The 22,387-nt window shown below is 51.0% G+C and overlaps 9 protein-coding genes across 9 annotated transcripts; 6 read left to right on the plus strand and 3 right to left on the minus strand.

The window, feature by feature from the left end:
- Nucleotides 1-174: 174 nt before the first annotated feature.
- On the plus strand, nt 175-3,650 carry N7496_009307 (endopeptidase La; the record flags this gene model as incomplete). The annotated part of the gene is made up of 3 exons (XM_056702221.1): nt 175-3,133; nt 3,203-3,420; nt 3,486-3,650. 3 exons carry the CDS (start codon nt 175-177, stop codon nt 3,648-3,650), a joined length of 3,342 nt encoding a protein of 1,113 aa, XP_056551221.1.
- Nucleotides 3,651-5,534: 1,884 nt separating this feature from the next.
- On the plus strand, nt 5,535-8,303 carry N7496_009308 (uncharacterized protein; the record flags this gene model as incomplete). Its single annotated transcript, XM_056702222.1, has 1 exon — nt 5,535-8,303. The coding sequence occupies one exon, from the start codon at nt 5,535-5,537 to the stop codon at nt 8,301-8,303; it is 2,769 nt and encodes a 922-aa protein (XP_056551222.1).
- A 940-nt stretch (nt 8,304-9,243) lies between these two features.
- Nucleotides 9,244-10,737, minus strand: N7496_009309 (CobW family GTP-binding protein; the record flags this gene model as incomplete). The annotated part of the gene is made up of 6 exons (XM_056702223.1): nt 9,244-9,609; nt 9,673-10,183; nt 10,253-10,349; nt 10,411-10,422; nt 10,476-10,559; nt 10,611-10,737. 6 exons carry the CDS (start codon nt 10,735-10,737, stop codon nt 9,244-9,246), a joined length of 1,197 nt encoding a protein of 398 aa, XP_056551223.1.
- A 327-nt stretch (nt 10,738-11,064) lies between these two features.
- N7496_009310 (Mob1 family protein) lies at nt 11,065-12,589 on the plus strand (the record flags this gene model as incomplete). The annotated part of the gene is made up of 2 exons (XM_056702224.1): nt 11,065-11,298; nt 11,354-12,589. The coding sequence occupies 2 exons, from the start codon at nt 11,065-11,067 to the stop codon at nt 12,587-12,589; spliced, it is 1,470 nt and encodes a 489-aa protein (XP_056551224.1).
- A 339-nt stretch (nt 12,590-12,928) lies between these two features.
- N7496_009311 (HIT family protein) lies at nt 12,929-13,564 on the plus strand (the record flags this gene model as incomplete). The annotated part of the gene is made up of 1 exon (XM_056702225.1): nt 12,929-13,564. One exon carries the CDS (start codon nt 12,929-12,931, stop codon nt 13,562-13,564), a length of 636 nt encoding a protein of 211 aa, XP_056551225.1.
- Nucleotides 13,565-13,894: 330 nt separating this feature from the next.
- Nucleotides 13,895-14,572, minus strand: N7496_009312 (HD domain-containing protein; the record flags this gene model as incomplete). The annotated part of the gene is made up of 1 exon (XM_056702226.1): nt 13,895-14,572. One exon carries the CDS (start codon nt 14,570-14,572, stop codon nt 13,895-13,897), a length of 678 nt encoding a protein of 225 aa, XP_056551226.1.
- Nucleotides 14,573-14,817: 245 nt separating this feature from the next.
- N7496_009313 (uncharacterized protein) lies at nt 14,818-16,683 on the plus strand (the record flags this gene model as incomplete). The annotated part of the gene is made up of 2 exons (XM_056702227.1): nt 14,818-15,051; nt 15,109-16,683. 2 exons carry the CDS (start codon nt 14,818-14,820, stop codon nt 16,681-16,683), a joined length of 1,809 nt encoding a protein of 602 aa, XP_056551227.1.
- Nucleotides 16,684-16,993: 310 nt separating this feature from the next.
- Nucleotides 16,994-18,725, minus strand: N7496_009314 (trypsin-like serine typically contains c-terminal pdz domain protein; the record flags this gene model as incomplete). Its single annotated transcript, XM_056702228.1, has 2 exons — nt 16,994-17,730; nt 17,789-18,725. 2 exons carry the CDS (start codon nt 18,723-18,725, stop codon nt 16,994-16,996), a joined length of 1,674 nt encoding a protein of 557 aa, XP_056551228.1.
- A 1,089-nt stretch (nt 18,726-19,814) lies between these two features.
- N7496_009315 (uncharacterized protein) lies at nt 19,815-21,029 on the plus strand (the record flags this gene model as incomplete). Its single annotated transcript, XM_056702229.1, has 1 exon — nt 19,815-21,029. The coding sequence occupies one exon, from the start codon at nt 19,815-19,817 to the stop codon at nt 21,027-21,029; it is 1,215 nt and encodes a 404-aa protein (XP_056551229.1).
- Between the last annotated feature and the right edge of the window lie 1,358 nt (nt 21,030-22,387).

A 22,387-nucleotide genomic window follows, 5' to 3' on the forward strand; every position in this document is an offset into this window, starting at 1 on the left:
CGAGGCCGGAACTTGCGTTTCCTTACACTCCCCATCTCTCTTCCATTATTCTCACGACTTCATCTCTCCCGGAGCTGTTACACGGGTTTTATTAGGCTCTGTTTAATACCCGATTCCCTACCGTACTCGAGCCTACCCCAACCTCCCCCGAATCACGCGACTTGATCCAGTAGCATGCTCCGCGGGCAGACCCTCCCCTGGAGAGCTGCGCTCCACCAAACACCTCGCCCTCTACTTCGTCGGCCGTTCCTGATTTCGCCGAGGAACAATGCGACCTTTCGATCAGCATTGACATCGGCCAGACTCGCCCGCTCTCTTCCATCAGCCCCCCGCACGTTCACATCGAGCTCTATCCATCGGAAAGAGAAACCCCCACCAGAGGACCAGAAAGACGACCAAGAACAGAAGGAGGAGGAAGAATCACAGCGAAATGACAAGGAGGTAGACCGAGCTCCTGAGTCTCGAAGGAAAGCTTTCGACTCGGGAAAGACCGTGGACCAGACAGGCACCACGCGGAGAAAGGATCGGTCCTCCGGAGATAAAGAGCAACGGAGCTTAGAGGAGGAATCAAAGAAAGATGCCAATGCAGCGGATGGGAAGGGTGACTCGAACCAGACGCCATCCCCTATCCCGCCAACCGGTGGCTCAGCCGACTCCAAGCCAAGCTCGGCCAGCAGCGGTGGTAGCGGCGGCAACGATGATGGTAGCAAGAAGGGGAAGAAGGGATCCGGAGATAAGGCACTACAAAAGCCAGCTGTTCCGGATGTATACCCTCAGGTCATGGCCATTCCAATTGCCAAGCGTCCCCTCTTCCCCGGATTCTACAAAGCTATCACTATCCGGGACCCCAATGTTGCCGATGCGATCCAGGATATGATGAAGAGGGGTCAGCCCTATGTTGGCGCGTTCCTTTTCAAGGATGACAACGCCGATGGCGATGTGATTGAGAATTTGGAAGATGTCTACGATACCGGTGTCTTTGCTCAGATCACTGCGGCTTACCCTCTTCGCGGCGAGGCTAGCGGTGTGACCGCTGTCCTATACCCTCACCGACGTATCAAGATCTCCTCACTACTTCCACCCGCCGAACCGAAGAAAGATGCTACTGCGACGGAGGAAAAGACTACAGAGAAGCGGGGCGACGTGGTTGCCAGCTTTGAAGAAACAACGCCCGAAAGTGCTCCCAAGGACCACTATGAACCCACTTCCTTCCTACGGAAATATCCTGTCAGCTTGGTCAACGTGGAGAATCTGGCAGAGGAACCATATGATAAGAAGAACGGAATCATTCGTGCCGTGACGAGTGAGATTGTGAACGTGTGCAAGGAGATCGCCACCCTGAACCCCTTGTTCCGTGATCAGATCTCCGCCTTCTACACGGATCAGTTCCCCGGAAACCTCAGCGATGAACCCGCTAAGCTTGCCGATTTTGCTGCCGCAGTCTCTGCCGGTGAGCTGCATGAGATGCAGGAGGTGCTCGAGACTATGAACATTGAAGAGCGTCTTCCCAAGGCCCTTGTTGTTTTGAAGAAAGAGTTGATGAATGCACAGCTCCAGTCCAAGATTACCAAGGATGTGGAGGCCAAGATCCAAAAGCGCCAGCGTGAATACTGGCTCATGGAGCAGATGAAGGGTATCAAGCGAGAGCTTGGTATTGAGTCTGACGGTAAAGATAAGCTTGTGGAGAAGTTCAAGGAGAAGGCTGAGAATCTAGCTATGCCCGAGGCTGTCAAGAAAGTCTTTGAAGAAGAGATCAACAAGCTAGCTCACTTGGAACCTGCCGCCTCAGAATTCAATGTCACCCGGAACTACCTGGACTGGTTGACCCAGATTCCGTGGGGCCAGAAGAGTGTGGAGAACTTCGGCATTAAGAATGCGGTCAGCGTTCTGGATGAGGATCACTACGGTCTCAAAGATGTCAAGGATCGTATTCTTGAGTTTATTGCTGTTGGCAAGCTGCGCGGCACAGTCGAGGGTAAGATTATCTGCCTTGTTGGCCCTCCCGGTGTGGGTAAGACCAGTATTGGCAAGTCAGTCGCTCGTGCTCTGAACAGACAATACTACCGTTTCTCCGTGGGTGGTTTGACCGACGTTGCGGAGATCAAGGGTCACCGACGAACCTATGTTGGTGCTCTTCCCGGACGCATCATTCAGGCTCTTAAGAAGTGCCAGACGGAGAACCCTTTGATCTTGATTGACGAGATCGACAAGATTGGCCGAGGCCACCAGGGTGATCCTTCTTCCGCTCTGCTGGAGCTGCTTGATCCCGAGCAAAACTCCTCGTTCCTAGACCACTACATGGATGTTCCTGTGGACTTGTCCAAGGTCCTCTTTGTTTGCACCGCCAACGTCACCGACACTATTCCTCGACCTCTGCTGGACCGTATGGAGCTGATTGAGCTCTCCGGTTACGTAGCGGACGAGAAGATGGCAATTGCTCAGCGATACCTGGCCCCAGCGGCTCGGGAGTTGACCGGGTTGAAGGATGTGGACGTAACTCTCGAGCAGGACGCCATTGAAGAGTTGATCAAGTCGTACTGCCGCGAGAGCGGTGTCCGTAACCTGAAGAAGCAGATTGAGAAGGTGTACCGGAAGGCAGCCTTCAAGATCGTTCAGGACCTGGGCGAGGAGACTCTGCCCGAAGAGGCTGCTTTGACCGATGAGGGCAAGGCTGCTCAAGAAGAAGCCAAGGAGCACGAGTCTGCGGATCCTGCCGAGACCCCACTGGAGCCCGAGAAGTCGACCACGGAGACCCCTCGTCTTGCCCTCAAGGTTCCCGAGAGTGTCCACCTCAGCATTGGCAAGGAGACCTTGAAGGATTACGTTGGACCCCCAGTCTTCACCGCTGACCGTCTGTACGAGAAGTTCCCACCTGGTGTCACCATGGGTCTGGCTTGGACTAGCATGGGCGGAGCCGCGCTGTATGTCGAATGTATTCTGGAGAACGCTTTGAAGTACTCCTCTCGGCCCGGTCTGGAGATCACCGGTAATCTGCAAAACGTCATGAAGGAATCGTCGCACATTGCCTACTCGTTCGCCAAGTCCGTCATGGCTCGCGAATTCTCTGAGAACCTCTTCTTTGAGAAGGCCAAGATCCACCTGCACTGCCCTGAGGGCGCTGTTCCAAAGGATGGTATGTTTTCAACGTCATCCCCTGATGACGACTCCTCCCGTTGTTCAATTGCTAACACCGCCTCAATAGGGCCCTCTGCTGGTATCACCATGGCCAGCTCACTGCTTTCCTTGGCACTGAACCACCCTCTCGACCCCACCATCGCCATGACTGGTGAATTGACGGTTACCGGTAAGGTTCTGCGTATTGGTGGTCTACGGGAGAAGACCGTTGCTGCTCGTCGGGCTGGCGCAACCAAGGTCATCTTCCCAGCTGACAACCTCTCTGACTGGCTTGAGCTACCCGAGGTAAGTTCCTTTGTCTTGCTTTATGATCTTTTTCTCCGCCGATCAGCGCTAACACTACCCAATAGAACATCAAGAAGGGCATCGAAGGCCACCCGGTCAGCTGGTACTCTGAAGTCTTCGACATTCTCTTCGCCGACCTGAACCACGAGGGTGCCCGCACCATCTGGCAGAAGGCCCTCGCCAAGCCCGCGAACCAGAAGGGCGAGCGAGACGGCGAGGATGACGAATGAAATGTGATCTGATTTTCTTGTTATGTCCGGGCCTAGAAGCCTGTGGTATACATATATGCCCGTGCCTTGCGATCTTTTTTTTGTGATTTGACCCTGTATAGTTACGTGGACTTTGGGATGTACATTGTACATGGCGTCTTTTCAGTGTCGTTGCCGACACGGAATGCATGGATTGGAGTTGTTAGTGGTTAGACGTTTCTTGCTTTTCCCTTATGTATGGAGCCCACCGAAAAGAAAAGGAACCCGCACTCCACTCTTTGAATTGAATAGAAAGACGATTGGTGGATGATCCTGGTTGGGTGATCTAACATTGTCTTCGTTTTCTGGCATTGTATACTCTCTCTAGGCGAGGTAGCCGGTCTGAAGTTGTAGCGTGCTGCGATGACCACCTGACCCTGTAAATGATTTCTAAGAAGAGATTGACCGAGTACAGCAACATTCAGATAGATTTAAAGAGTGCAAGAAGGATATAAGGAAGGTATCGATCTCTACTGTCTATATGGAGGAGACCGAGATATTGCGTGTGTTTGAACTCTCCACACTGCATTCTTCTGCTTCTTGTACGTTTTTGGTCCAAGACTTCGTTAACATCATGGATCTATTGAGAGATGGGATTTAAAACCCTTGTTTGCATTACATGATGCTACTACTGACTTACGGTCTACCTGATCAGAGCATGAAGAGCGATCTCATGCTCCTCCATATTGAGAGGAAGCGCTATTGTAGATATTTTCTCCAGTTAACTAGTTAACTATCAGCCACTTGTGAGTCACAGCCTATATTATTTGGTTCTATTTTTGCTTTTTGCTTTTCTCTCCCTTTCATTCGGTCAATAAATAAACGCGGACGAGATTCACATGAACAGGGGGCAGGCCTAGGCCACTAAACCGTGGAGCCAGTGGAGTGGACGGAGTATACAAAAGTCGATCAACTCTCGAGCCCAACGAAATAACCGCCATGCAGGGCCACTGATAATTCCACCGATGCCAATCCTGAGTTGGGCAAGTTCTCGATCGTACTGGGCCCTAGACAAGATGGAATTTATAGAACGTTCGCCAATCCCCCTCGTAGAGTCCCTTCCAATCAGGCATACGCTGTCAGGCCGCAACGCTTCCTTTCCCAATTTTATCTGTGCGCGATGAATCATATCCTGGCGCTTTTTTTTTCTCGCTTCTCCCTTGATTTCCCTCCTGTTGTTGCCAGCAGGATCTGATTGATCCCCTGCAGAGTCCTTTTTTTTGTTATCTTGCTGCGGTGTTTATTCGCTATAATTGATTTCCTCCTCGTCTGTGAGACATTGAAGCCTTGCAGTGGATTAGCGCATCACGTCCAGCAACGGTTTTTTTTCTCGGTACTTTTTCTCCTGGCGAAGACTTGACCTTGGGAGATTTGGGATGAACGAGATCAAAATTATCTAAGGTCAAAGTCGATTACACCGACATCTAGCTTCTATTCTTCTTATTATTTTTTTTCTGTGCACCGCCTTTTTCCCTGGTCTTGTCACGGACCAGCCTCCCAGCCTCCGCGCCCATTGCAACCCGACGTTGTGTGACACGCCAGATTGAATCTTGACCCGGACCTACACGGAAGCTCTCTGAGATTCTTGGAAGAGATATTTCCAAGTGACCAGCAAGAAAAAAGGGGGAACCATTCAGTTAGAGAACGACCGGGAGACCAGGGAAAATCTACGCCAACCAACACAACCCTCGTAGTGTGTGGCCAGTGCAGGTACAAACGAACTTTTTTCTTCCTTCTCTTCTGCCTCTTTTTCTCCTCCTTAACCCCCGCCAACTAGGAGCCCGATCAAAATCGGCTCGATTCTTATGGCCATCGGCCTTCCGGCCGGCGTGTTCGAGTCGTTCCTTGCACGACTGAGCGTGCCGAATGGCCATCTCGCTTGCCAATAACTCCTATAGCCCGACGCGGCTGGGTTTCCCTTTGGACGAAAAGGGGCCTCAACAAAAGCAGAGTATGTGGCATCGTCTGGGCCTGCGACGATGGCTGGGCCGCGATGATCGAGACGCTTCGCCCGAGAGGGCCGATAGGAGACAATCTTCTTTATCCCCCCACAACCACCACTCCCACGGCCACCTCAACCACCGCGCCTCCTCTGCCGACAACTTCCCCCGCGCCAAGCAGGATAACTTGACCCGCCGTCTCTCTCGCAAAGTCGGCGTCGGTCTCCCCCGATCAACCACCTTCAAACGCCAGATTTCCGAACGTCGAGATCGTCTAGCCCCCCTCGAGCCTGAGCACCGCCGTGCCCAGTCCGCCGACCGCCAACAGTTGAGCATCCAAAGAACCAGAACCCGTTCTCCACCGCCAGCCGTGGCCCCACGACTCTCCGCACCAGAGGTTCAGTGGCTCGGCCCGACACCCTCAACCACGGTCGACGACGCCGCCGAAACGAACGATGAAAGTGATCTCCACGCCGACTGGGAGAATCCTTCGTACCCGGACGTGACAATCACCCCCTCGGAGATCGAGACCGACCTAGAACCAGAGACGGAAACGGAGACGCAGGCGCCAGTGCCGGCATCGGCACCCTTGCAGGAAGATCTCGAGATGGAGCTGGAGCAGCGATGGATCCTGAATCTGAGTATGCACTTCCGGGACAACTCAGGCCGGGAGAAATTCTTCGTCACCTATGCCGAAACACCCACAAAATGGCGCCGAGTGACCATCTCGATGGATTACCGCGGCGCCCCGCCCGACTCTCTGGAGCGAGATTTGGAGGAATTGCGATACCAGCGGGACAAGTGTGCCCGGATATACGAGTCGATTCGGGAATCGCTTGCCGAGATTCAATTCTACGACACGGTGACGAATCTCAAGGTGGAGACTCTCGACGGCCGTCTGCATGTCCATGTTACGGAGGATGTGAACGAGACGATACCTTATCCGCCAATAGCCAGTATTCGCCATCTAAGAGGCGCTCGACGAGTACCTGAGCGCCTCTTGCACTTTGACTCTCATCTTTCTGGATTCGTGTACAAGGTTCAACTGGGTGGACACCCATATATCAAGAAAGAAATCCCGGGCCCTGACACGGTGGATGAATTTCTCTATGAAATCAATGCCCTCCATGCTCTCAACGGCGCCCCGAACGTGATTCGAGTGGAGGGCATCGTGGTTGATGACCAGCAAGAAGTGGTCAAAGGCCTGCTGATCAGCTATGCAGAGCAAGGTGCACTTGTGGACATGCTGTATGAGCAGCGTGGGCAGATCTCGTTTGCCAGACGAGAGCGATGGGCCAAACAGATCGTTCAGGGTCTCTGTGAGATCCACGAATCAGGCTACGTCCAAGGTGACTTTACCTTGTCGAACATCGTAGTAGATGCAGATGATGATGCGCATATCATCGATATCAACCGTAGGGGCTGTCCGGTTGGCTGGGAGCCCCCCGAGATTGCCGCAAAGATTGAGAGCAATCAGCGAATCTCCATGTACATTGGCGTCAAGACGGATCTCTACCAGCTGGGCATGACACTGTGGGCCCTGGCCACGGGGGAGGATGAGCCCGAACGACAACCCCGTCCACTGGTCCTTGGATACGACGTGGACGTACCAGAGTATTATCGACGTCTTGTCGACATTTGTCTCAGCCCGATACCCCGACACAGGTTAGGAGCAAAAGAGCTTCTCCATTTCTTCCCACCGGATCTGCTTTTACGACGACCGCGACCTCTCAGTCGGATTATGCTCCCCCACGAGATGGAGCCTACACCTGTCATGTCAACGAGGAACGGTTTTTATCCTTTACCCCCAGCAGAGCCACAGCCCCAATATCGCTGGAAGGACTCTTACGAGCAGGAGGCGCCCAGAGCACAGGTTGAAAGTCGACCACGGTCTATGCTCGCAGATAATCATGATGAAGGAAAGCGATCAACCATCACTCTTGCAGAATCAACTGGGGATGCCGACTTTGCGCCTCGCCACTCGTCTGCTTCTACTTTGAACCATAATGATCCCAACAGCACTGCCCAGGATTGTGATCGCAGTCAGTACCCTCTCGACGATTCAAAGTCCGGAACGACTCCAGATCAGAAGGTCCAAAATGCCGTTCCAATCTTCTGGGCCAACAACATGGAAAACGGAACAGGCACCAACGCAGAGGAAGAGCTATCGCCCTTGGAGCCATCTACCAGTCAGAACACGTCGGTTGCTGTTCAAGATCAAGACACGAATGATGATCCGAAGCCCAGTCCTCCAGTTCAGTCGACTTCGGAACCTTTGCCCATTAACGAACATGTACCTTCACCCACTCGGAAACATGTCAGCTTCGAAAGTGAACCGGAAAAGTATCCTCACTCGACGAGCTCCCTCCTACGTTCAGCCCTGCCAATAAACCCTGCCCACATCTCGAAACGTAGGTCACTCCCATCAGTGCTGAAAGAGGCACAAACTTCTGATGAGTGGGTCCCCATTGGATCTGTTTCTTCTCTCGTCGAGTCCCGGCTTCCCATCAATCCTGCTCTCGGACTCTCTCAGCGCCGATCACTCCCAGCTATACCACGCAACACTCAACCACAAACACCCACCGCCGCCGCTGCAGAGTCCGAGTCAATCCGTCAAAAGCTCATAACCTTCCTCTCCGAATCCCAACTCCCCATCAATCCCGCCTTCAGCGAAAAACTCGCCAACCTCTCTTAACCTCCATCCTACCCTCCTCTTTCAGCGCAGATCTACATCCCCAGCAATCTACGCTCCGACCACGTGAACCAAAACCAGAAATCTTTTCGCCCCTACCATTTTATTTACGGGGCCCAGTGCTCGATACCCACTTTGTTTCTTTCTCCTTTCTCTTTTCCGCTTGTATAGTTGCCCTGCCCTCCTTCGTCGTTGTCTGGATGTCTTTTCAGCATAGCTCTTTATCAAGGAGTATGCCCCGATGGCGCATGCCGGCGAACTTTGGCGTCAAAAAAGTCCCTTTTTTTCTCTCTCTTTTTTTTCTTGCACTTCTCATGACTCTGATTTAATACAATTTTTTTGTTTGCGGTTTTGTTCTCTTTGATTTGGTTTCGTTTCTTCCATGTTATCTACATTTCCGTCTTCGGCTTATATACGGAGGTTTTTTTCCATTCTTTATTTGGCGTTGTAGCGAATACTCTTGATGTACTTGGATTATTCGTTCTTTTTCCTTTTGTTGATATGGTTGTATTATTTTTTCTGTTGATTGAATGCAATGCACATTGGATCTTCTTAATCGCGATAAGCTAGATAATTTGATTGGCTCGCCCCACTGGAGGGGCCATGTAATCAAGAGCCTGGATTTAGAGACTGTAGAAAAAGTCTAGCTGGATACGCTCTAACTTCATGTCTTTGAAAAAGGTCTTCCTAGAGGACTTTGGACCCGTCTGTCTGGATAGCCTCAGAGGTCAATACTCGGCTTATCTTTGACGTCATAATTCAAAAGGTCCTTTTGAAGTTTAGTGAGGCGAGTAGGGCCTCGTGTAGTTGTCAATGGGGAATACAGCCACCAACGCACGCGCTATCTTATACGGTTATGTCTAGATTGTCGTACGATGTGACACCCTTATCATGCAAGTAACAACACCCTGTATACTTTGAGAAGTCTTAACGCATTCTTTCTTTACCTCCCGCGGACAAATGACTCGAAGCTATTGCTCCAGGGATCTACAGTCGGCCCTAACCCTCGGCCGATCAATACAATCTTGCACTGGACAGGAGACGGCTTGTCCTCGTCCCACTGAGTCGGCTCGGCATCTCTGATTTCAAAGACATCCCGAACAGCTTGAATAACCCTACTCGTCCCATCTTCAAGCCGTAGAATACCCTTTAGCCGATGAATCTCAAAACTCGTCGGGTGGGTATCAGATGATGAGTTGGCCGGCACAGGCAGCGTTGATTCCCACAGAACAGATTGCAGCCAGGAGTCGACTTGTGGTACCTTGTCCGCGGGAATGGGAGGTACCACAACTGCAATAGTTGAAATAGCCTGTCATCACGAGTCAATACATGAACACCAGCATAAACAACACGGTGAATTAGAGAACCGTACCGGATCAATATGGCTATGCCCCTTTTTACTAAAATCCAAATCATTAAGATGATCATAGGCATGCAAATCCAACACAACACCCTCAATCTGCGGCGTCCGACTATGATCCGTAACATGAATCTTCGCCACACTGTTAATAGCCGAGATCCGGTCCCGAACGACTTCCAGCTCTTCGGGCGTAACAAGATCAACCTTGTTGAGGATGATAACGTCTGCATGTGAGACCTGCATATGCGCCATGGATAGTACAGGCCCGGAACCGTGGTCATGGTCTTCATTGTGAGAGCTTGCTTTTTCCTCTGGTGCGGGTTCGTCTAGAAGATGGAGGATGTTCTTTGCGTCGACGAGTGTGACGATGCCGTCGAGGTAGATGGAGCTACCTAGCCCCTCATCCATCCAGAATACTGGGGCGATGTTGCCCGGGTCAGCAAGTCCTGTTGTTTCTAGCAGGATGTAGTCGAATGTGCCTCTGCGTTCCATGAGGGATTCCAGGGCCATTACACCCGTGTCCCTGGCTTGATTGTTAGTTTTTCGAAACTTGCGTGATTAACCAAGCTTAGATTCGTTTTTGAAGGCGTACTTGACTGAGCAGCAAATGCAGCCGTTGCCAACTTCCATCCACTCGGTGACTTCCTGGCCACCTTGGTTGACTGTCAAAGGCTTCTCAATGTCCGAGGCTATACGGAATGCATGTCAGCTTAGACTGCGATCATGTCTCATATTGAAAGGTATCGTTACAGTCACCAAATTCTAGAATAGTTTAGCATATATTCTTCTTTGGGCTTCAGGATCTTGAAACAAACCATTCATAATCACAGCAATCTTCTTTCCATGTTTCTCTGTCAAGATATAGTTCAACAAAGTTGTTTTTCCAGCTCCAAGATATCCTACCAAGCAAAATTAGATCTATATTCCACTATCTCTGGGTTTTATCATACCTGTGACCAAGGTGATAGGAACTCGAGGTGTTTGCTCTTCCTCTATAGACTCCGGCTGGTCCGACGGCATCGCGGATACGTCCACCAGCTCTGGAGGCGCATCATCGTCCTCAAAATTGGTAGACATTGTTGCAAAATCAAATATTCGTTGTAGCCCAGAACAGCTATAAGTTCCTTCAGGCCGATGCAACCCGCATCGAAACGCCGCATGACGTTGTCGCCCAAGGCGGCGATTAGGGCTTAGGGCACTGAGCGGTCATTTGTTTTGTTGCCCCCGTGAGCTTATCTGCCAGTACAACTCCAACGGGACAACAGAGTATGCTCGTCAATCCATCGTCTCTCTGATCGACTCACCTAGTCGCAGAGCTCCCTTTCACTCTTTTTATAGTCGCCAACCACACTCGTTTCTGCTCGTATCCTCTTTTCCCGACAATCTACCTTTCCGCCACGCGTCATGACTGCCGCGGGAGTCTCCCCGTCTAGCTCCCCGCGTCTTCCCAGTCCGCCCCCGTTCACGGAGGTCCAGATCGGTCCTCAGTCGCCTTCGATTGGCGAGACATTTGGGAAGGATGCGGAGCAGCTTCTCGGAGGTGCGGCCCACGATGATGATGGCCCTACGCGCCGTATCCGCCCGGGTACCAAGGCCGCCGACATGGCGTTCGGTCCGCCGCTGATTCCTCTTTCGCAGGTTCGTATGCGCATCTTTAAAGCTCCATATTGAATTCTCCTGCTAACATTACCAGCTTGATTCTCCTTTCCAGCTCCAGGAACACCTCAAGGCGCTCTACCATCATTTCACCAAGCCTGAAGGATCAGACACGGTGGTCCCAATTACCCGCCAAGTCGCAAGTCAGCTCGCAACCCCTCCCGATGGAGTTGACCGATCACTCTGGCTCTACGAACTATGCCGCTTCTTGACCATGAAAGTGAATAATCTCATCATCGCCTTTTTCGCCGAGAACCCGCCCTGCTCAGCGCAGACCTGCCCGGAGATGCGAGCCTCGGAATGGCAATACCTTTGCGCTGTCCACGACCCACCTAAATCATGCTGTGCTATCGACTACTGTTGCCATACCCTCGACTGGGCTACCAATACCCTTACCTCCCCCAAGTACTTTCCCAGCCGCCTGACGTTAGGCACCGAGGGCTCCGCTGGGCCGCAGGCCAGCATGCGACACTTGACAAATATCTTCCGCCGGCTTTACCGCATCTTTGCGCACGCTTGGTTCCAACATCGTGATGTTTTCTGGACTGTGGAGGGACATGATGGGCTTTATGTCTTCTTCAAGACTGTCTGTGATGTCTTCGCCCTTATTCCGGAGGACAACTACACTATTCCCCAGGAGGCGGAAGGGCCGGATGCCATTCAGCCCCAGGTGGATGAAGCTATTGACAATAAGCGGTTGACAATTCTACGCAAGGAGAATGAAGGTCCCTTTGGATCTAGTGTGGAGGGCATGGATCCCGCAATCAGCACCGGTGCTACTACCCGCCGCCACAAGCACAGCCCATCTACAGGATCACGAGTGAGCACGATCACGGAAAGTGCCGAGGACAATGATGACTCCCCTCGAATTTCTGCACCTCTACGAGAAGTCTTGCAGGAGGAAGATCAGCCTGAACCAGCTGGGAGCACATTGGCAGAGGAGACAAAGGAGATCCCTGTCGAAATTGCAGTGCCAACCGCTGCAGAAGAAACTTCTGAAGATGCTACCCCGGCTGCAGAGCCGGCTGAGGCATCTGAGCTTGGACAGCCCGCAGAGGAAGCTCTGACTACGGATGAAACGCCAGAGGAAGCGGAAGCTGACGCCCAAGACAGCCAAGGCGAAACCAAACCTCAGGAAACTGAGGATAACGCTCCTACGGATGATGTGACCACTACTTCTGTTGCTGATGACAGTAAAGAAGCTGAGCAGGGGTCCACACCTGAGCCTGAAGCTGCAACTGAGGCTGCAACTGAGCAGAAAGCAGAGTCATAAAGACTATCAGACTCTCGTAATTTCCCGTCTCTTCTTGTCTCACTAATGTCTTATCCCCAACGCCGATGCTGTACCAGGCGTTATGCATGTCATTATTATTTTGTAATATAGCTCAGGATACCATTTATGGTCAATGCCAATGATACCCATTCTCCTGAAACTACAAAGTATGAGAGTATCACATGAGACGAATGTAGATATCTCTCTGTATATCAGATCAGGTACCTGATCTGCACTGATAAGCACCTTATCTCCGCATCTCCGTCATCCTCCAACTTCCTCATCACCGCCTTCCAACCACCGGCAAAATCACAAATCACTTCCAATCGTTCGATAAGAATGTCCTCGGTCAAGAGCGCCTCGGCGCCGATCTACTTTGGCTCGTTCCTGGTGACTCCTCAAGTAAATTCCCCTTCTCACCTGTCCAATCGCTCGTCAAAACATGAAAAACTGACCGAGGTATCAACACAGGTCTTCCACCAAACACCACTATCCTTTGCGCTCGTCAACCTGAAACCTATCCTCCCCGGCCATGTCCTTGTCTCACCTCGCCGAGTCGTCCCCCGAGTCGCAGATCTCACCCCCGCCGAAACCAGCGACCTCTTCTTGACCGTCCGGCGCGTCGGCCGCATGGTCGAGCGGCTCTACGGCGCGACAAGCCTCAACATCGCAGTGCAAGACGGCGTGCATGCTGGTCAGAGCGTGCCACACGTCCATGCGCATATCATCCCCCGCAAGCCTGCGGATCTCGACCCGATCGATGCTGTTTATGACATGCTAGACGGAGAAGAAGGAGATGTAGGCAAGGCACAGCGCGAAGCGCAGACGGGTCTCCCTGCCGACTCCGAGCGAGCCAAGAACCGCCCGCGATTCCCCGTCGTTGACAATGAGGAGCGCAAGCCTCGTACCGCGGAGGAAATGAAAGCCGAGGCGAAGATGCTGGAGCGCGAGATGGAGAAGGAGTCCCTTGACTAGGTGTAGGGGGATTTCCAATCTGATTCTGTCCCCTTGCGGCGCGCCCTCGGTGGCAATCATGTAACTACCTACACATACGAAGATATGACCAAGCAGAATAGGGCAATTCAATAAGTGTATTTGCTCATTTAGTCCCAAAAAAGAACTATGCAGTCGTACATCATCACACGTCTGTCTTCGTAAGGAACACATCCCAACTCGTTCCACTCTATGGTATTTATGGTACCCCCCGAAATGATGGACCAAAACAAGAAAAAAAAAACGCTAGACAAACTGAGGATACTAAAATCGTAGAAGTCCCGAATGCCATTATACCTCCGTCAGGCGGATTCAACCACGCTTAGGACGCTCGGCAACGACCTGCTGAGCCCAGACCTTGATCTCCGGTAGTTGCACGCGGTTGGCGACGTGCTCAAACTCGGACAAGTCAACCTCGTGAGCACGCTCGTACTCCACCATCTGAAGGAGCAGCTCCATCTTATCGATATCGTGCACAAACTGAGCTTCAAGCGTGACATTGTCCTCGTATTCCTGGAACACACGCTTGATCTCCTGGGCAGACAACGCACCGCCGGGAATCTTGCCTAACAAGGTCTCGGTGATATAGTCCATAACGTCAGCTTCACGACGCGCCTTCTCGGTCTTGGTCACGTCTTTGTCCACCGGGGTAATATCGCCGACGAGCGATTCAGCCATGTCGTGAATCAGGGCCATTTTGGTGCAGTGCGGGATGTTGAGTTTGGAGGCCAGCTCGGGCGGGGCAAACATCGTCATGATCGACATGCGATACATGTGGTCGGAGATAGATTCGCCATTGATACCGAAGCGGCGCCAACCCTCGCGCTTGGTGGTCTTCAGGCGCTCAAGGAGGTGGAAGAAGGGAATGGGAGAGGTCGTGTTCTCCTCAGGAGGGTGGGGGAGGGTAGACAGGACTGTAGAAGATAAGAGATTAGTCCTAGCGCAAAACGCCGAAGAGACCCTAGCTACTTGCCTGTCTGTGGGGTCCATTGAGGAGGGTTCGATCCCATTTCTGCGGAGTACAGGGGAGAGAGGAGAGGATTCGAACGCGCGCGCGCAAAATGATCTGAGAAGAAGGGGAAGAAGAACCAGAGAAACAAACCCTATGATGCGGGCGGGACTGATAGGCGCAGCAAACAGTGCAAACCCCCGTTATCAATTGTTGACATTCCGCCGCCGTTTACGGAGTAGTTACTAAGATCTAAACCACGCTCTCCCCATTCGCTAGCAGCAACATGGCTGCCTCGAGGCCCGCACGGCCAAAGCCCCTGGACTGGTCGGGCCCATCTCAACTTGCTATCTTCATCCGCAACCTGAAACTTCTTCAATTAGACCAGCGCGATAACTGGCCCGGTATCACCATCCGCGCGTTGTCCCCGTCGTCGCAGAACCAGCGCCAGCGAATTCGCCTGGTAGAATGGTCATTATACTATCTGTTTACGATCTGGGATCCCGAAGGTGCTCAAAATGTATTTCACACCTTATACTCGACCAAGAATGTTAGACCAGTTGCTAATTCAATACAGAAATTACGTCCCTTTTTCCCACCGCTAGAACCCCTACAATCCGTCAACCTCCGTGCAGCTATATTCCGAGCTCTAAGTGAATTGAAGAAGAATGGTGACCTCGGGCGAGAAACGATCCTTCGCAAGACGATGCTGGATGACTGTAAGGGGGAGAAATTCGACGAACTGCTTGCGGTCTTTTCCACGGCAGTCTTACGGAAGTTGGTGACCGCATCGGCATCGGAGATGATATGGAATCCTGCAATGACACTATCTACCGTCTCGTCCATTTCTCCGACAGACTATCAAAACATGATACCGTTGATACTTGCCCACCAAGTCTCTCTCAATGCGACGGGAGCTCGCCGCTCGAGAGTACAGGAGACTTATGAGCAGTTCTCGCGGCTACTTGATGATAAGAAAGTCGAACTTACAGATCGGGCGAACACTGTTTCCACGCAACATCAAGATCGGCCACGGATGGATTCGGATGCATTGGCACAAGAGCTTCAAACGAATTGGTTGGGCAGCGAGGAATGGGCTACCGCTCTTCTGGACGGCGGATCCCAAAGCAGCACCGACGCTTTTCTGGAGCTTCCATTTTCCAAAGCATGGAAGCAGGCTACGGAGTCGACGGTTGAAGGTCTGGGCAGCGGAATCAAATCGGATCTCGTGGTGGACCTAGAGGCTCGAGTGCTGCGATTACGAGGTCGACTGCGCAGATGGCATGAATTCAGCGATTCCCTTCGCAAAGAACGCGATGGAGGCGAAGGTGCAACCAATTCCACTTTTCAGGAATCCCGTCTGGTTTTCCGAGACCACCAGTCATTGACGGTGGCAAGTATATCCAAGGCGGTTCGAGAATCAGCAGACCGTGGGAGAACCCTAAACGAAGCCGATCGTTCTCTTATGTCGAGTGTGAACGAGGCCATCACAAGAGTAAATGGCAATTCTCGCATTGAAAAGACTCAGTCATCGGTGAGCTTTTCGGAGACAGTCTCACCACCAACCTCAGCGATGAACAACCCTCAACCGACAAGACCATCGATATCAGAGGATACCCAACCTTCGATACCTTCAACACGCAATTCGCCAGAAATACCAATCGAACCACAAGCGGAGCCTACTTATTCATCACCTCCAACTGTCCACCTTCCCCTGGACCATCACTCCGAATCCGACGAATACGAAGAACAAAACCCAGAACCCCCCAAGCCCTCAACATCAAGCTACACCCTCGTCGAACGCACCCGCAAATCAATGTCCCTCATCCCACCCCTCCCAGCCCACGAATCTCAACCAAAACGCCGAGGTCCACGCCCCTCATTCCCAGTGAACCAATTCGAAACACCTCGCAAATCCTCGCGACCAAAAATCACCCGTTCCTCTACGCCGCAGGATAAACTCTTTGAAGAGGACGCTGATTATGCGAGCGTCTTTAAATCACGGCCTCGTGTGGCTCATAGTCCTATCTCTTCGCCGGCTGTGCATGTTAGTCCGTCGATGGATGAAGATGAGGGGTTTGAGTTGGAGTATGACGAGACGGATTTGAGGGATATGGATTCGCCTTTGGTTACGTCGCGGTTTCGGGGGTGATTAGGGTCAAAAGCCCGTAATGAATGGTGATTGAAAGGATCGAACAAGCAAGATTTACTCAGTAATCATGGCACTAGGAATATAATACCCAAAATAGCAAAGGCAGCGGCTTTGTAGACGTAACTATGGTGTACCTACTTCTTCATTTCTTGACGCATCGATTCATAATTAGCCTACATGTTCTCCGTTCGGACAAGTTATCCCTTGGAATGAGCAGCCTGGAAGTCACTTGGCTCACTTTCTAACTTGTTCGATTCTCATTCTGTCAATATAGGGAACTCCTAGCTTGCATGATGGAACAGATGCCTTTTCATGCTTCCTCTTGCGGCAGCTCGTAGCTTAATGTCGTCTGATCCAATCGAGGAAGATAGACTATTGTCTCCTCTCTATCACCCTTTTGCAACACCAATGTCATTTTCGCGTGAATGTCCTCCGCGCATTGGTTATGATTAGACGCTTTCACAATGACATCGCCGTCCTTTATGCCTGCACGATCAGGTGGAGAATCCTTAATCACTCCGGTGATGTGTCGAGTCCGCAGACTGCTTCGATCAAGTCCATATTCCAGGATTCTTCTGTCACAACGGAAGAACCGATATGTTGGATGACCGGCAATCATGCTAAAGTCCAGGGTTTCTCCCCTGATCATCCCATAGAAATGCTCTTCGAATGGGAAGTCACCTTCACCAAGAAATCGTCGCAGATATCCAAACCACTCATTTGATCGGATCATTTCACCGCGTTTGGTTCGTTGAGCCATATCAATGACTATGTCATCTAAAGGTCCAAGGGTGGTGATGTCGAATTTGCCACTCGCCCGTCGCAAGATAGCATCGAGCAGAACCAAATAGGAGCATCCACGTTTGTATGCAATCCAATCTACGTACCACTCATCGAAGAATGCCTTCATGGCATAATGCATATCCATATTAATACGCGGACTGGTAAAATAACCGCGCACGTGGGAGTTGATGCTGTCGGCCCAGTACCCCCTTGGGCGAAGGCCGAAGCGATACGGTAACAACGCTGAGTAGAACTCAGCAATGCCTATGTATCATGGTATTAGAAAAATAATGATTATATGAGGAGAAATAAGCGAGCTGACCTTCTGTGAACCACGCATTGTCGTAGCCGCCGTCTTCATGATCCATTTTCGAAAAGCTATGAACCATTTCATGTGTGAAAAGACGAGTGAGGGCATCATCAGATGCTGCATGAATCGTTTCGTCGTATTCCAACACGTAACTTGAGAGAAAGCCTGTACCTCCATAGCCAAAGGGCACCTTGCGAATGAAAACATGGTAAGTCTCATCGTGAGATCTAAAATGAGCCATCATTCTCGGGAATAATTCGGTATTGTAACCCTTGATCCGGTCGAGGTTTTCAGGTAGGGACCCAAACCAATGGCATACTGAGAATCCCTCGGAGTTATAGAACTCTGGTTTGGTCTCAGGGTAGCTGCGGATCGGCCCAGCCATATAGACGGAATCCCAGATTGCATCCGACTTTCCGACTCGTTTAATAGCCTTGGGACCCTCTCCAAAGCTCCAAAGACATCTTGTTTCTTGAGGAGCATTGGATGGCAGCCGCCATTCCACAACATTGGTGTAAGTGAGGTCCGAAATGAGCTGTGGGAGGAACCATTTGCCAACACCTTGAAGCCCACCCTGGTCTCGCCGGAGGTCGATCCGGGTTCCTACCGGCGTGAACTTGTCAACTTTACGAGCAGATACATCGTAAGCTATGACAAGGGTTCCCTTTACTGCGCGAACCGGACACCAGTGCTGCTGTCGATTGCGGCCCTTGGTGGGGATGTTGACGAACTTGAATGGAAGTGCTCCTTGGTCGTCAATGGCGATGACGTCCGATTCTTCTAAAGGAGGGGCTGGTACATTGTCCAAGAAGGTGTTGAAGACAAACATCGGTTGTCCAGTAGGAAATTCTTGGAAGATCTCCAGACGCACCGAGAGGGCGCTCACGCCTAGGGAGTCGAAATGCGGCGTAAGGCGAAGCCAAATCGTGGGGCGAATTGCAAGTTGCATTGTGATTGAAACTGCTAGTAGATTTGATGATAACAGATTTTATTTGACTGCATTTAGAAAAAAAATTGTTCGATGTTTTGTCCGAGTGTCTTTTATAGTTCACCCCAGACAGTGTCCAGATGTAGAAGCTATCCCCAATGCGGTAGTCGGGAACGCCAAATCCAATGGAATGAGGCGATAAGAATCGACCACGACTCTTTCTCCACTCTTCTTGCTTTTAATGCTCCCCTCCAGGAGACTGCCTGGAAATCCATTCTCTAGTCCTTTACAATTATCGACCATGTATGACCCAGTACAGCCTCGATTTAAGAAAACCCAGATCATTCGAACACGCAGCGGCTGTCACACTTGCCGGCGGAGACACCGAAAAGTACGTGTGGTAATCCCCATCTCTAACGGATTTTATCCTATATCTCACGGTTGACCGTGCTGAAATTATGCTCCCAGTGTGATGAGAAGAAGCCGGAATGTAATCAATGCATTCGAATGGGGTTCCGATGCGAGGGCTATTCCCTCCAGTTAACCTGGCGTATTAACTCAGTTGGATTCACGTCTAAACATAATCAAGATCCATCCAGAGTACCGGTTAATCAAGCGCGAGTGTTCAAAAGCGGGTTATCTTCTCACGGCGCAGATCGAAGGGACTTAGGGTCAATAGCCATGCTGCAACCACGAGAATTTCACAACTCCTGGGTGCAATCTTCAACAACTTCTACACTACCTGATTGTCCTAATAGTGCTAAAGAGACTCCCATCTGCGGGCTTAATGGATCACTTCTATCGGTTCCCATGTCCTTAAGAGGAAGCTCAAGCCAGGAGTTCTTGTTGAGCCACTTCCATACACATGTCTCGACTCGATTATCACCAGTGATCCGAGACGGCTTTTCAGATCTATGGCTTCACCCATGTCTCAAGCCTGCAATCCTGGCACTATCAGCCTCGAGTCTTTTTCACTTTCATCTCTTTCGAAGCGGGCCATGTCATGACTCTACCGGGGCCAAACTTGTCTATATGCCTGAAGCGAGGTCCTATTTGAGAACGGCCGTGGCATTTTATGGTGAAGCACTCTGCATATTGCGTACGCCAACAATGCTCTCCGGAGGAGATCTAGATCTCCAACTAGCGCTGACCTTGCTGCTGGCTCTCTTTGAATGGGAATCAGGTAGCGTGGAGGCATGCTTTATGCACATAACAGGTGCTGATGCTCTTTCGCTCACCTCACACGATCAAATCAGCAAGACATCGTCCGGTTTACGGCTCCTCGGCAGCTGGGCAGAGATGCGAACGCAGAAAAATGGACATAAGCTACCATTTAGGCCCCTTGATGAGGAGCTCATCGGTGACCGAACCACACAGACAATGATACTCTCAAAACGGATCGCCGGCCACAGTATCCCCAGTCTTTCTTTTCTTCTTACCGAGGCTTATTGTTTGCGTAACCGCTTGGTATTGCAGAGCTGCATGAACCTGAACGGTATTGATAGTGAAAGTACTCTTCGAATCTGCAGGGCCTGGTACTCGCGTGCTTTCGATTTCACCTTCGAAGAGTATCCAGAAACAGAGGTCCATAGCACATTGAGCCTTGAAGACCTCTTATTTAGACTTTCTACGACACGATGGCTGCTAGAAGAATGGCGCGCCGCTCTTCCCGCAAAAGCGCTCCCATCACCGCTCCAAACCTCAGTTATCTATACTCTTCGACCCACTCGTTTACATCCTGCACCGGTCCTTCAGCTTACCCGTTTCATATTCCAGGAATGCGGGGCTGCAATCCAATTTCTTCGATATCAAATCGGGTGCTTCCTGTCATCCCGCGATATCCTAGACTCTTATCTAACTCGCAGTCGACCACCTCTTCCGAATGAGCCATTGGGCCCTGAAGCAACACTGATTTTGTCTATCATCGAGAGCTTAGACCCATCGGAAGACAGTCTGCACTACACCTTCGATGAGGGCATCCTGTGGATCTTGAACGTCCTTCCTGTCTGCATCCCGGATATTCGCGTCACTTCCTACCTTCTAGATATCATATTGCCACGACTTGAGCATTATGGAAGCTTCAAGCCTCTGCTATTCGACTTGAAAACTAGACAGATGCTCGTCGGTATTCATTCCGAAATCGAGGCTGGCCGGTTGCCTTTGCTTTACGACCCGAATGTATTGATAACTGATGACATTGCGTTGAATAATAACCGTCTGGGGAGCAAAGCGGCGGTTTTGGGGCGCACCCTTGAAGGCGGATCTTTTCAAGACGTGGTGGAGCTACCGCCAGTAGCTGTTTCTCGAGGGACCTTCATTCAATAATCTATACAATACAAACCGTCATTGATAGCGCCTATCAACGGGTAATTTCTGGGGAGTGAAGGTTTAGTTTGCACTGGGCGTCGCACAGAAGAGGATAATCCCGTACCTACCAATTGCCAGGAGAAGAACAGACTTAAAGATAGCGCGGGTATTGATAGGACTGTGTAATTTTCCAAGATTCGATATTTTGGGATTGATAAATCTGGCTCAAGCTGCTACTAGCCTTTTCGGGTGCGCGAGAACCAGGCCAGGGATAGAAGGCTAGAACAACCTAAGCCCAGTCTCTCGATCCAGTCCAATTTTGCGTAGGAATATACCGCAACAAACCGCGAAGGGTCATGGATTACTCCGTGAGCATTCATGGTTGCTTATGGATCTGCTCACTCTTCAACTCAGGGTAGACACAGGGGTTTTGTTGTGTCACGTTATGTTAAATACCCGATTATAGCCGCTAATCGCAAAATAGGAAAGGTCATTCTGTTAGGCGTTAGATTACACTCAAGTTAGCTCTTTCAAACTTAAGAGAGGTCCTAGCCCATCTATTCGGCAGTGCTCAGTGTGGCAAGATACCCTGGTGACACCAACTGTGGCTGAATGTGGAGCAATAGGTAGTCTTAAAATTCTGCGGGGTTGTAAGTAAGCGGGTTTCGCGGCAGTTGGGGCTGTAAATATTCCATTCCTCACTGCCGTAGTTACTGTTCTCATGGCTCTAGCTCATATCTAGAGGGATTATAAACCTTAAGTTCGTACGAGGCTACCTCAAGGCTGACTTGAAAGGAAGGCCCAGCAGGCGCTGCGAGAAACGCAGCGAAATTTTAAACTGGCCTCGCTCTCATTGGCGCGAGTACTTTGGCACGCATGCAATATGTTTGTAGCTGCACCCGGGTTCTGATAGTTATCTGAAGACTGCTGAATAATGTACAGTACAGGCGCACCTGCTATGCTAATTTGGTCCGGTTGAATTACTACGCACAGGTTTATTCAGCCGTGGCTACCGTTGACTCTGGCTGAATTGACAAAGTCATTCGTAACTATATACTGTGATTAAACTATTGCACTGGCCCTGGAGATGTCAGGCTTATTTCCGCATTTAACAAAGGGGCAAACATCTCAAAATAGGCGATAAGGGTGTGCGCGCACCCTATCAGGATCGACGCTAGAAGCGGGTCGGGGTTTAGGTCCTTCTCCAGGTTGCACGACATGATCAGAAAGGAAGGAGGCATGCTGATCATGAGGCTGTGAGAGTGGGAAGGGTTAACATGTCTAATTCTCCTTCCCCGACCAGTTGATTAAGCGAGGCATAATGGGAGGAGGTGGCGGCACGACTCGTTGGTGCTGACCTTCTGCATTGACGGACA

Source organism: Penicillium cataractarum, assembly GCF_028827025.1.
Source record: "Penicillium cataractarum strain IBT 29864 chromosome Unknown utg000008l, whole genome shotgun sequence".
In the NCBI taxonomy this organism is placed as follows: Eukaryota; Fungi; Ascomycota; class Eurotiomycetes; order Eurotiales; family Aspergillaceae; genus Penicillium; species Penicillium cataractarum.